Source organism: Sus scrofa, chromosome 11 (assembly GCF_000003025.6).
Source record: "Sus scrofa isolate TJ Tabasco breed Duroc chromosome 11, Sscrofa11.1, whole genome shotgun sequence".
Classification (NCBI taxonomy): domain Eukaryota; kingdom Metazoa; phylum Chordata; class Mammalia; order Artiodactyla; family Suidae; genus Sus; species Sus scrofa.
The window spans coordinates 11,847,907-11,862,075 of NC_010453.5; the positions used below are offsets into that span (position 1 = coordinate 11,847,907).

At 42.7% G+C, this 14,169-nt stretch overlaps 1 protein-coding gene across 7 annotated transcripts in view; it reads right to left on the reverse strand.

The window, feature by feature from the left end:
- DCLK1 (doublecortin like kinase 1) overlaps positions 1-14,169 on the reverse strand; it is a 343,828-nt gene that overhangs the window by 32,649 nt on the left and 297,010 nt on the right. For all 7 annotated transcript variants that reach the window (XM_021065211.1, XM_021065210.1, XM_021065208.1 and 4 more), the window contains 4 exons: positions 5,692-5,825; positions 3,814-3,891; positions 3,341-3,437; positions 447-527 (listed from right to left, as the gene is read on the reverse strand). In XM_021065211.1, the coding sequence (XP_020920870.1) occupies positions 447-527; positions 3,341-3,437; positions 3,814-3,891; positions 5,692-5,825 (390 nt within the window). The remainder of the gene's footprint in view (positions 1-446; positions 528-3,340; positions 3,438-3,813; positions 3,892-5,691; positions 5,826-14,169) is intronic.

Here is a 14,169-nt window from a genome sequence, read left to right on the forward strand (position 1 = left end):
CAGGTGACCTGCGAGCACTTGAAAAGCATTGCCCTGGAGAACTCCAAGGCTGATGTGGAGACTGCGGGGTCACTTGTGTTTTGGGCAGAAAGGATGCAAAGGTGGCACTGACTCAAAATCTGCTCTGTTTCACTGATAGATTCAGCCCTAATCTGGGCCACAGAATATAGGTTGCGGGTTGGGGGGTGGCGGCCAAGGGCTCCCCGGCAGAAGGCATTCCCATCTGAATCAAATGAAATGCTTTGCGCAAGGAACCGTGAGAACACATGTCAGCACAGATACATCAGAGGCCCTCGTGGAACAAGGCTGAGATCCCGTAACTGTTCTGGCATGTTTGAGGGGGGAGAACAGACACAAACACAACGTTTGAGAAAGGAGGCAACATCATTCAGAAGGCTGCAGTCTTACAAAGGAAGCTTAGGAGTGAATACAGGGAAGTCACTTACGTTAACCCAGGGATGTTCAAGGACTTGCACGGCTGAAAATCGCTGATCAACATCCACCAACAGCATCATGGTAATGAGCTCCTGCGAGGGAAAACATCCATAGCCATTTGTGTCTAACATTGAAGGTAAAAATCTGGGCGTTTTCAAATGCATAGGTTCTCTTTTCGTTTGGAGGAGCATTTGCAAAAGCTCTAAACCTTAAATATATCAACTCAACTTACCTAACACCTAACACCTTTGAAAGGAAAGATGACTATTCGGAATTATGAATATATAGCTTGTAGTCGAGAGAAAAAAAAACAAAGTGAAATTAATATTAAAGTCAATTTCATAGAAATATTTTTAGTAGAAAGGGTGTAAAGTACACAAGTTAAAGAATTAATATTTCGTTCTTTGTCTAGCATTTTGCACTTGAAGGACAGATTTTTAAATTACTTTAGTAGAGAAATCAAATTTTAAAAACACTTAACTAAATTTTCACTTTGGCAGCTGAAAGGAAAAATGGATTTTTTTCTCCTAACTGCAAAATGGCCTATTTAGGTTTGAAAGAAAGGAATGAGGAAAAACCTACAGAATTGCCAGCAGCGATTGGGTAAAATAGAACCTATTCTTTAGTACCAAAGACTTCAAAGGAAATCTGTTTAAAATGCTTCAGCAATTTCCGAATCAATAAAAATAAAATAGAACCATTAATAAATGATATGATGGTTCTGAAATTAAGGAAACTTCCCCATGAGCTCAAATTTATTTGCACCAAGAAAGCAGAGCTTGAGGTTTAATGATTAAGTTTGTCATACATCTGTCAACTTTGCATTAGCAGTTCCCAGGTAACAAAATGGTTAGATATCTGTTCCCTAGTCCCTCCATGCACAGGCTCCAAGGACCGCTCCCTGATGGGGATGAGTTATTTCAATGATGTAGATTCTACCTTCACTTGCTAACCTGGGCTGGGACTCAGTTACATTGACTACTATGTGCGCTGCCCTTTGTAGGGTGCCATGGGGGGGTAGGGGGTGGTCCCATCAATCAGGGACTTCGAGGCCTCGTTACGGAGTCACAGTGCTGAGACTTGGACAGGTTCCTGCAGAGCCTGCTCCCAGGTGAAAACACCTCCACCTCCACCCGTAGCAGCTCATCCCATCTTTCACCTCTGTGGCTTTGATGCTTTTCTCAATTCCCCACACTCTCCAGAGGCAGATTCCTGGATAGTTGAAAAATAGGAGAGATAGGGGCCCAAACTGCATAATTTTCAATGGAAAGTGGCCATGCCTAAGGAGTCAGATTTTTTTTTTTTTTTTTGTCTTTTTGCTATTTCTTGGGCCGCTCCCGCGGCATATGGAGGTTCCCAGGCTAGGGGTCAAATCGGAGCTGCAGCCACCGGCCTACGCCAGAGCCACAGCAACACGGGATCCGAGCCGCGTCTGCAACCTACACCACAGCTCACGGCAATGCCGGATCGTTAACCCACTGAGCAAGGGCAGGGACCGAACCCGCAACCTCATGGTTCCTAGTCGGATTCGTTAAGCACTGCGCCACGACGGGAACTCCCAGGAGTCAGATTTTAAATGGAATTCATACTCAGGACACAGCAAATGTAAAGGCATATAGTTGAATAATCAAAAGATAATCGAAGTTCCCATCGTGGCACAGTGGTTAACGAATCCGACTAGGAACCATGAGGTTGCGGGTTCGGTCCCTGCCCTTGCTCAGTGGGTTAACGATCCGGCGTTGCCCTGAGCTGTGGTGTAGGTTGCAGACGCGGCTCAGATCCCGTGTTGCTGTGGCTCTGGCGTAGGCCGGTGGCTACAGCTCCGATTCGACCCCTAGCCTGGGAACCTCCATATGCTATGGGAGCGGCCCAAAGAAATAGCAATAAGACAAAAAAAAAAAAAAAAAAAAAAGATAATCAGTTCTCAACATCAGTTTTGCAAAAAATTAAGTCAGTGCTTGAAACTTAAGGGATCAATTTAAAGGTGTTAGGGTTTTTTGTTTTTTTTGTTTTTGTTTTTGCTTTTTTTTTTTTTTAAATCTCAGGCCTACTAATGTCACCATGTAAGATTTTTTTTACAGCTTTCTTAGAGGTTTATATTTTAGTTGAATAGGACAAAAATCATATGCTTTGCTCCCCTCTGCCTCTAAATCCTGGCTGTCTTTCAAGGTCCAAGTCGCATCATAGCTCCCTCATAATCTTTCTTGATCATTTTAACCCATGTTGAGCTTCCTCTAGTTTAACTGATTGTTTAATTCACTTATTTATTCATTCATTCACTATCTGTTGAGCATCACTTAAGTACCAGTCACTTTTGAGGCACTTACGATACTGCAATGAATAGACAGAAATCCTTGTCTTGGTGGAATTTACATTCTAGTGAGGAGCGTTAGAAACTAAGCTACATAAAAATACCCACCTCTCTAGAGAGGTAGACAGATACAGATGGGTAGTGAGATGATATACCAGGTGGAAGTGTGTAAATGTTACGGAGAAAAATAAAGCAAAGGATGGTCAGCCGGGTAGGGGTTAAGAGCTGCAATTGGAAACACAGTGCTCTGAGAAAGCTTCACTGAGAAGACAACATTAAGTCAAGAACAGAAAGAGGTGAAGCAAAAAGGTATACAGAAATTGGAGGTGGGTTGAGCCTGGTGTGAGCAGGGCACAACAGGAGGCTACACCTGTGGAGCCAGAGGGACAACAGGAAGGCATGGGGGGTGGGGCAGAGACACTTGACAAGTTGGCGTGGCTATTAACAGATCACTTGATGACTGTGACCTCTTGGGAAAGCTGGTAGTTATGCAGACAAATCATATTTATCTCTGCTTCTTTGCATGCAATGATTCACAATCAGTAATTCCAATTCAGAGATACAATCTATAAGAGGAAGGTACTGGAAACCCACCTTTGCAGAATCAGAAACATTATCCCAATACGGAGAAGGGAAGTCCACTTGCCCCATCAGAATCTGATCAAAAAGCACCTCCTGATCATCACCGCTCCTGTTTAGACCAAGGACAGTAACAAGAATAAAGAGCATGAAAATCCGACTCAGGGTATGTCTTTTCATTCTTATGCACTGGAGCCTTTCCTTTCCCCGTAAATGTGTAAAATGTGAGTTTTTAAGCAACTCAGAATGTCCGCCTGGAACTGTTTTGGCAAATTAAGAAAGAATGAGTTTTTCAATTATATGAGGAAGATTTATGGAAGGCACGTAAATTAGCACACACAGCATGGAAAAAATAACAGGCACTGCAAGTCAAGTTCTTAGGATGTTTTTTCCCTGCTGCAGGCTCCTTTGTTCAAGGAGACTGAATGGATCATTCAAAGAATGGAGAAATGCTTTGTTGCTGCTGAATAAAAGACTGCTGCCCATACCCACGGAACGGAGGGAAACCACACAGCAGGATGTAAGTGATGACACCAGCTGCCCAGATGTCCACCTTGAGGCCGTATCTGAAAAAGTAAGGGAGGTCAACATTGGCAAACTTAGGCCAGGACAAGTTATGGGGCATCGTAACACAGATGACCCTTCTAATCATAATCCACAAACCAAACCAAATTCTAAAAACCCACAGTAAACACTAAACTATAACCCACTGGCTAAACAGAATTCAGGAAAACAGTTTTCAAAAAGCTATCTGAGACACATTAAAAATTAAAATAATTCAACAGGAGACTACACCTGTGGAGCCAGAGGGACAACAGGAAGGCATGGGGGGTGGGGCAGAGACACTTGATAAGTTGGCGTGAGATCAACTTATCCAGAGATCGCTAAGTGAAGGGTTTCAGCAAAAATGTTTGTTATAGTCATATCGATTTCAGTATAGAGATGAACCCTTGAGACTACTTAACTCCCTAATTTGAGAAAATAATAATTACATATAAGACTTTTTTCAGCTTACAGAGCACTAATATACATTATCTTATTTTGTGTTCCCAACAACTCTGTAACTTGTACAGGCTACGCATCATTGCCTGTTTTACATAAGAGAAATCCAAGATGCAGAGGGATACATAGTTTTGCTCAAGATCACACCATCAGTCAGTGCGAGCTGAGCTCCAGCCAAGTCTTCAAGAGCCCAACCAAACCCTCTTTCTATCCCACAGCACTCCTTCCCCCAGCAGGTCATCCGAGCCCCTACGGGGGGGGGGGGGGGGACGGAGCCCTGGCTGAGGCAGCACCCTCGGAGGAAGGCCAGGCTATGGAAATGCGATGAATAAAAAAGCCCTCAGTACCTCACATCTCGCTTTGGGGATTTCTCTTCTCATCTGTCTCTATCTCTGCCCTTCTGGTCTATGCTACAAGCAGAAAAACTCTCTCCAACTGTCAGGTGGAAGATACGACCTGGACTGTGTAGGTGTGGCTTGGTGCCTCAAGTGGGAAGAAAGAGTGGGGCTGTCTCTCGTTGCTGGCACACCCTTGCCCAGTCTTTCTGTTCAAGGACGGTGCCTCAGAACCCTGCCTATGACCCTTGGCAAGAAACGGGGCTCTTTACTTGGCTCTTCACCAAAGATCCTTCTACTCACCTAGACCCCAGTTCAAATGCTGACTCAGCTACCATCTAGGCAGCGGCTTATAGGATAAGTCATCAGAGTCTGGGTTTATTTAGATGCAAAAGGGGAATCATCGCATCTACTGGAAGAGGAATAAGGCCGTAAAGGACCTCAGGGGCCTGGCATACGGCAGTAGGTCCCTAGTAAGCAAGAGGCAACCCCACCATCCCCCCACTTCTAGAGATTCGCGTTCCACTGACACCGCTGCACCCAGAAGCCAGGCAGTTCCTGTGGCCCTCTGATGCCAGAGGGCGTCTGCACTCCTCGGATAATCAGTGGACTGCCAGGAGGACCGAGTGGGACCGGAGCTGGAGAATACGGTCAGCTGAGAGGAGGAACCACAGGAGGCTGTAATCACTGCATGCAGCAATGTCTGTTTCTTTTATTTCCGAAAGCTAGATAATTGCCATCACTGTATGTTTCTCTGTTCAATCCCATTTTTTTACCCTGGGGCTAATAACTGCTCTTCTATCTTTAATCAAAGCCACAAGGAAACCCCTAAACAAGATCGTAGTAATTGGTACCTTGATTGGGAAAACAGAGAAAACAGCTCCCACTTTAAAGTTTACAAAAAAAAAAAGTGAAATCAGATAGCTGATCTGTCCAGTTGGGACCGGGCACTCGTATTTCTCCTATCCTAGAAGCAGACTTATTATTTTGCAAGCACAGCACTGCAATAAACACACAAGAAGCATTTACCCAGTCTCTGCAATGATTTCTGGAGCCACGTATGTCGGGGTGCCACAGACGGTGTACAGGGGGCCGTCTACGATGGTGGCCAGCCCAAAGTCGCCCAGTTTCAGCGATTTGCTGCCATCTTGGTGTTCATACACCTAAAGGAAATGTGAAAAGTGCAATTGCCTTAATGCCAAGAGCTCAAAAGTTCTTTTCGGAAGAAACAAGGGACACTGTAGTTTACATTTAGTATCTGTTGACCCGAAACAGACTGCCAGATATTTCTACAGCCAAGATGTGTTTATTCAGACTCAGCAGAGAACTTCAGTTCAGAGTCTGAACCTCGCCAAGTCCCCACAGGGCAAGGTGAGGAGATGGAAAGGAAGTTGGGGGGGCTTAGTAAACAAAGAGTCCGGGGCTTTTCATTGGCCGAGCCCATGCCAGGAAAGGGGATTCATTTTCTCCTGTTGGGCTCTGCTGTGACCACAGGATGTGAGAGCTCCCCCTTCTGGTCTCCTACTTAATTGACGTTTCTGTTTAATATTTTACATTATTTATTATAAAATAAAAAATCAGGCAAATATGCAAGGATATGCATATAAAAACATCTTTATATCACTGCAGAACTGAAACATGGTGAACAACCAGCAAATGGAAATACGTTAAAGAAATTATGGTGTGTTCATACAGTGGGATCTTGGTGATACGGGTTTACATATATTAAAATGAATTATGTCTGGGAAGTAAGGATAGATTTCAGACTGGTTTGCATAAAGTGTCTATTAAAGTCTATTAAAGAAAAAAATATGTACAAAGAAAAATATCTGGAAGAATACCTTATGTGGTATCTGTCTCTGGGTGGTCAGATTACAGATTTTTTTTTTTCTTTTGCTTATCTGTATTTGATGTTTGCTACAATTAAAATTGATTTACAGAGTGCAATGAAACAAAGTTTCTAGTGCTAAATCTCCAACTTATGAAAATAAGTACCTCTTCATTTTAATATATAAGCTTTAAAAATGGTTTTTTAGTAAACTGAACAAAAAAAATCTACACATTAAAATACTTCATTTTCAGTGCCCCACGTTTCCAATAAGATCTATTTACATTTCTTTATTAATAATTGAAAGGGATATTAACATTTCATTTCACCTGTGGCAATCTGGAAAGATTTACCAGGTGCAGAGTCAGCGTTCTGTCCAGGTTTCCTTATTAAGGCTGTAAAAGTCTCCAGTCTTTCACCCAACAAATCAAGAAAAAGATGCATGTGACCACAGGCAAGTATTTACACACTTTAATTCTAGCTCACGATCAAACCAAATGGGTCTGCTCTAAAAAGTATCCCAAACAACACCTATCATTCAAATAAAAGATCAAAGGGCGTTCAGAATTCTATGATTCCTATTGGAACCCATAAGATATGGGAGAGAGCCACAGGAAAAGGCTACTATTCCCAGCAAAGGCAGTCGCCAAGAGATGCCTCCAGGAAATGGCAAAGTGTTCCATGTACATCAAAATAATCCACCAGCCAGCAGAAGCCTCACACCCTCCTGTTGGTGCTCTGTGATCGTCTGTACTTTTGCTACAGCAGCTTGAACCTCGTGCACAGCAAGGCACAGCGCCACACATCAGGAGCGCCGCTACCATTCACACACCACGTCGGCCTTCCTGTGGAAAAAGTAGATGAACTTCTCATTTCACTGCAGCATCTAGTGCAGATGTTTGGCCAGCTAGGCTGCGATATCAGCAACGATCATTCGGATCCAACTGTTTTGGCGGGAAAAAGGCAGTCAGATCCTCCTCTCTGGAGAGACTGTCCTTTCTGGGCAGAAAATAGTCATTTACATCTTCTCCATACTCAGAGCATGAAGTCCGCTCCCAAAGGACCCAACTGTGATCAACCCTGGGCTGCCCTCAAGCACATAACCAGAGGCTTGTGGGGCCACCTGCACCTAGGTTGTTAGGGCAAGGACAGCCACATGACCCGCACACATGCGGCTTTGCCCAGTTGTCCTCTGAAATGCACACTGTCCTGCCGACTCTCATGAGGCAGCCGTCCAGCCCTGGTCTGCGTAAACAGGTTTGAGTTACGGACTTTGAGGTCTCAGAGCTGCAAAACACACTCTCATCCCCAGCCTAAATGCTCTCAGGCAAAAGAAATCCCTAAATTGTAGTCTTAGCATGTCAGCCATCCAGAGCGTCCAAATGACAAGCAAATGTTTTTCATGAAAAGAAATCTGAGCTGGGGACACCTAGATCATCTAGTTTATTTCCCAGACAGAGCGGAATTGTTTACTTCCCTGATTCCATTCTGTTACCAATAACCTTTTTAAAATGCAAAATAACCTCTTGCTTTGATGTTTTGTTAGGTACAAACATTCACGATGCATGTTTCCTGAGGTTGTGCAGATTTCAGAATACACAACTCCACTTGTACAGAGACTTTGTGGCTTTTTCCCCCCAAGCATACTACCACAATCACCTAACTCTATTCAAAAGTTGGACAAAAGCAGATGTTGGCAGATGCAGTCATAAATCACATTTTAGTTCTGAATATGACCATGTAATTCTCCTCCATGTTCCAAAGGTTTTATTTTTAAGCATCTACATTTTAATAGGAATTCCATCTTACATATAGCCATATGCCAATTGCATTTAATATAGCTGAGCAATAAAGTTCAAAGTTTCAATAACTAAGAAACAAAAGCACTTAAAAAACTTACCTAAAATAAAGAAAATGAAGATGATTTAATGGTAATAATACTCTAAAAATAAGCCAGCATCACATAAATGAAATAGATAGAATCCATCATTTTAATGTTCTTTTCATCTCTCTTTAATCACTTCTACGTGTCCCTTTCTTTTTGCTTTGAAAACCATATAGTAGAATTTTCATGAACATATAAAGTGGTTAAGTGATGCTCATGAGAGATAATAAGAGCTAAGAGACAGAGGCCTAATTCACGTAATTAAAAACATTTCTAGACCCAAGTACATTTGAAATGCTTCAGCAAAATGTTTTTGCTGGTGAATAAATGGCCAGGCCTCTCGTTTGGAATTCTGCTCAACTTACCATCAGGCAGGGCAGGAAACAAGGTTGCTTTGGGTTTTTCTCTGTCAACACTTGGGGAGAAGGACACAAAAGAATATACTGTAGTGTTTCCTCTCCTCCCCTGGGAGGGCGCCTTTCCTAAGTGCTACAGTAAACTCACCTCCTAGCTGAGCTCCCCAGAGCGGCTGCTGCAGCCTGCACTGGGCTCACCCTTCTCTCTCACCAAGCCGCTCACAGAGGGGCAGGAGGCCATTTAAAAATGTAATTAAAACTGTTAAACATCACAGATTGCTAAGTACATCTATTTCAAATATGTGTGTGCACATACATACACATACACACACACACGAGCATCCTCTCTTCTGCGTGCACACACACACACCCCCTCACTAAGCCATCTCCACAAAGTATTTTCCCAAAGGGTAGCCATAAGTTCACTTTGAACTAAGTTTGTAATTAAAAGTTAGGAATTGGAACAGCTTCTAACACGTTCAGGTTGAAAACGCCACATCCTTGGCTTATCCCACTCTCTGAACTGACTCCTCACCCTGACCCTCTTGTAGAAAGAAGCGTAAGCAGACAGCAAGCACAAGCCTGGACAGCCTGGTCCAGCAAGTGAAGCTCTGGTGTGAGGAGAACTAACTTTTGCTGTAACTGTATTTTAAAGCCTCCATAAAACACGACCCACACGTGAGGTGGGAGTGCATTAATTGTCAATCAAAGAGTACTCACAACAGAAGATGTAATTTAATGTTCATCCCAGGCCCCTTAAATACTGTAGATGTTCCCCCACATTTTAAACACCGAGGGGCTATTAAAGAGACGGGGATTAGTGCAAATTACCCAGTATGTAGTGCTTTCACTGTTTTAACTAAGCAATAAAACTGCGTAATTGTACAACACTAATTGAATGCAGCTACACATAATTGTGGGCTGCCATATGTATCCTATTACCATAAAGACTGTCAGTATTTTGTAAGTGACTCTTGTGATCATTGCAGATGGCTACAGTCAGAAAAGTTGTTCTCTAGGGTTTATTATATGGCTATAAAGACATCCTCTGAATTGACAGACTAAACGTGTTAAATGGCAACTATTATGAAAAAGGTTCCAATTAAAAGCCGAAGGCATGTCCTACCAGGAATAGATACAGTGAAAGGTCAGGTATGTAGGGTTTTATCGTAGTGGTATTTCACATACGAATTTTCTCTTTTCAAGAAGAGTTTTAGTTTTGGCTCTCTGTCATTTATTTTGGGGTTTCACAGTAGCTGTAACTTGCTGAACAGTAGATGTTTGGGCATTTGCCTGATTTCCCTTGGATTAGAGTCTGAGGGCATTTGAGAAAGTTATTTAAAAAAATATAAAAGACTTAATATAGAGTCATAAAATGCAGCCGGTGGCCATAAAATAATATGAAAATTCACAGATAATCTGAACCTAGTCAGATGGTTTCTGAGATTCCCATAATAGAGAACTAAAAGCTGACCAATATAACAGATGTGCTGGAACAAACATAATGCTCAGTGATAATATTAATTTAAGGACAACTCCACTGAAATGCCAGCTAATGAATCATTACTAACCACTGAAATATTTTTCACAGAGGAGCTCAACAGGTACTAAAAATTATTTCACCAAATAGAATTTAACAAAACTGGCATGAAATTGACGAAGCCATGAAAAAAAATAAGCCAATTTACCTTTTAACAAAGATGGTATCCTTTAAAATATATATATAAAGTTTATGGCCTTAATGATGCTTTCTTAAAAAGTAGCTTAAATTTAAATTTCTAATCTTCCAAGAAGTAAACTGTAACAACATTCACTCATGGAATTATTTTGGAAAATGTACTTTATGGTCCACATGCTTTAGAATTAAACCTCCTGAAAAACAATGAACTCTTAAAAGAACAAAACTCATTTTATAACCACCTTTAAAATCTTTATGAAACAAAAAAATTAAACGAAATAATAAAAGTTGTACAGAAGTCAAAAGAAGGGTAACAACTTTAGAAGAAAAAAATAAAATAGCTTTTCCTAGTATTACCCTCGAGATGTCTGGGAAGGTGGAGTAAATGGAAACTCCAAGAAACCTAATTCTCATTCTTCCTTTAAAACAGTCATGAAAATGTCTAGAAGGGAGTTCCATGCAGCTGCAGTGACACACACAAAACAGGCACATTCCAGATTCTGCTGCAGTTGTACATCCCAGGATCTTGCTAAAACTCTGGGAACTGATGTCATTGCAGTTTTTAAAAACTGTGTCACATGCAGTTGTGGCTCAGCAGTAATGGACCCCACTAGTATCCATGAGGATGCTGGTTCGATCCCTGGCCTCCCTCAGTGGGTTACGTATCTGTGTTGCTGTGGCGTAGGCCAGCAGCTGTAGCTCTGATTCGACCCCTAGCCTGGGAACTTCCAGATGCCATGGGGGTGGCCCTAAAAAACAAAACAAAAAACTGTCATTTTTGTCACACAAGTGATATTCAATGTGTCATGGTAGGAAAATTAGAAAAGACAGATAATCATAGAGAAAAAGGAATTAAAGTCATCTGTAATCTTGCCACCTAGAAATAACCACTGTTAACATCTGGGGTATGAACTTCTAGAGCTTTCTTTCTCTGTCTGTTTTGTTTTTTCGTTTTTTCTTCCCTTTTCCACTGAACAGCATATCCTGAAGGTTTGTTTGACTCAGTAAGCATATGTGTACATCACGATTTTCAGCGGCTGCACCGTAGTAACAATCCCCAAACCACGACCCCTGCCACTTACTGAGCATGTGCCAGACCTCGTGTTGAGGACTTCATGATCAATGCCCCATTTGATCTTCACAACAACTCTATTCAGTAATAGTACTGGTATTTTGCAGAGGAAAAAAACTGAGGCTGTGAGATGTTAAGTAACTTGCTGATGTTACACAGCTAGTGGCAGAGCCAGAACTTAAGCTCAGGCACGTCCAAGTCCATGATTCTAACCAGAATATAGGCCTAGATCCCCATGATGCTGACATTGAAAATACTATCGAGTGGAGTTCCCATCGTGGCTCAGTGGTTAACGAATCCGACAAGGAACCATGAGGTTGCGGGTTCGATCCCTGCCCTTGCTCAGTGGGTTAAGGATCCAGTGTTGCCGTGAGCTGTGGTGTAGGTGCAGACGCGGCTCGGATCGGAGTTGCTGTGGCTGTGGCTTAGGTCGGCGGCTACAGCGCCGATTCGACCCCTGGCCTGGGAACCTCCATATGCCACGGGAGCAGCCCAAGAAAATGTCAAAAAGACAAAAAAAAAAAAAAAAAAAAAAAAAAAACTATTGATCTGATGTGAGATAGACATACACACACACACACACACGTACTAAAAATCACTGAGATGGACATCCCTACGTATGTATACAAATCTGATTTTTTTTTTTTTTTTGTCTTTTTGAGGACATATGCAGGTTCCTGGGCTAAGGGTTGAATCAGAGCTGTAGGTGCCAGTGCCACCACAGTCACAGCAACATGGGATCTGAGCCACGTCTGCGACCTACACCACAGCTCACAGCATCGCCAGATCCTTAACCCACAGAGCGAGGCCAGGGATCAAACCTGTGTCTTCATGGATACTAGCCGGGTTCATTAACCGCTGAACCATGACGGCAGCTCCCACAAATCTGATTTTTTTAAAGTTACAGATCAGAAAGTAGCATTACTTGGTCACAGGTCACACATTATTGAAGGCTTTAGTTTATATATTACCAATCGACCTTTCAGATGGGTTCCATCAAGTTACTCTTGCACTAGTTCACAGGAGATGATAGGTATCTCCATCAGTTTGCCAACATGGTAGATTATTATTAATCTTTGCTCGTCCCGTAAGTCCATGTCATTTTAAAATGAAGTGAATGATGTTACCCAAGTCCTAAAGGATGAGGGAATGAGCAGCGGTGCAGACAAGGCCCCGCGACACTTCTGCTCCCCGTCGTCTTCTCCTGATGGAATCACAGATTCTTGGAGCGGTAACCGGGGTAAATGCTTAGTACAGTATCTGGAATATTATTGTACTAAATAAGGTTTGGGGAAAATGTTCTTTTTCTTCTGTTTTCTCTCAACTTTTATTCAAATTCAGAGGTAAGTATTATTCTCTAATCACCTATGAAAAGTGACCATTCGGTTTCACTTGGACGTTTTCAGTGACTATAAGCGGCCTGTAATAACAGCCAGTGACTTGTCAAACAGGTGTCACTGTTGGAAAGTTTCTCTATGTCAGTCTCAAATCTCACATTCATGTCTTTTTAGTTTGAGTTCAGTGCTCTCAAACACAGCACTCAAATGTCCCCCCATCTTCCCTCAGGCAGCCTTCCTGTAGTTGATGAGAGCTGCCCTGCTCCCCTTTCTCCACCCCTTCTCTGGGCTGAACCCAGGCCCCTGATGTGACGTGTTCGAGTCCCTCCCCTTGGGTTCATGTGGTGTGAGCAGGGCAGGGGACTCTGGATGGCGACGCTCCTTCAGTGAAAGGCGTCCAAAGGCGTGTCAGTATCTTTAGCAGCCACGTCCCACCGAGACTCGCGATGTACTTATTCATGGTCAACTCACAGCCTTCACACCAGGCCAAGTTTTCCCATTACTGTTTTTCTGCAACAATCACTAAAACAGCTACACCAAAAGCACTTAGTCTGTAGGGATTTTTATGTTGATCTCTTGTTAAATTTCATTTTACTCATCTGGGACCTCGACGGAGCCAGAGACATCTGGATCTCAGTTCTGTCATTTGATATATATATATACTACAGCCTCATTTTGGCTCACTGGCAATTAACGCTGACTAGGGTGCAGCTAGTGACAGACGCCGGTGAGATCCAGGGCACCCCTCCTAAAGGTGATCCCCAAGCCGCTCATCAGCATGCTGATGGCTCAGGATTATCGTTTGTGGACTGATTTTACAAATCCACTCCCCTGTGTTTTTGTTTATGACCTCTAGCGCACTGTGTCCTGTCCACCGGCCTTGTTAGCTATCTTATCACAAAACGGGTCTATTTGGGGATCAAGAGTCATGAGATTAAGGCAGAAGGAAACCCATTATCTGGTGAGCTCAGTGCTGGCTGGAGATGGAAACTAAGACGAGCTGGAGCAGAACCTATGGCCAACATTTGGGGAAAAAGAGTTAACTTACTACTAGTTTCCACCCATTTTGTGAAAATGAGGGTCGTTAGCTGCACGTGCTGTTTTGATGGTCTTCTAGGAACAGGCACGAACACCTTGACAGAGGTTTTTAGAAGAGAATTTCTGACCAAGAGAAGCAGATGCCCTGGGAAACTGCTTTCTCCTGGATAGTACGGAGGCATTTGGAAGGAAGAAGGGTTTTGTACATAAATGTTCATATTTCAAGAAAATTACTGTATTTCTGGATTCTAATAAAAACTAGTGATGTAAGTTATAGTTTTTCCAGGAAAGGCTAATTTTCCTAAGAGGCATC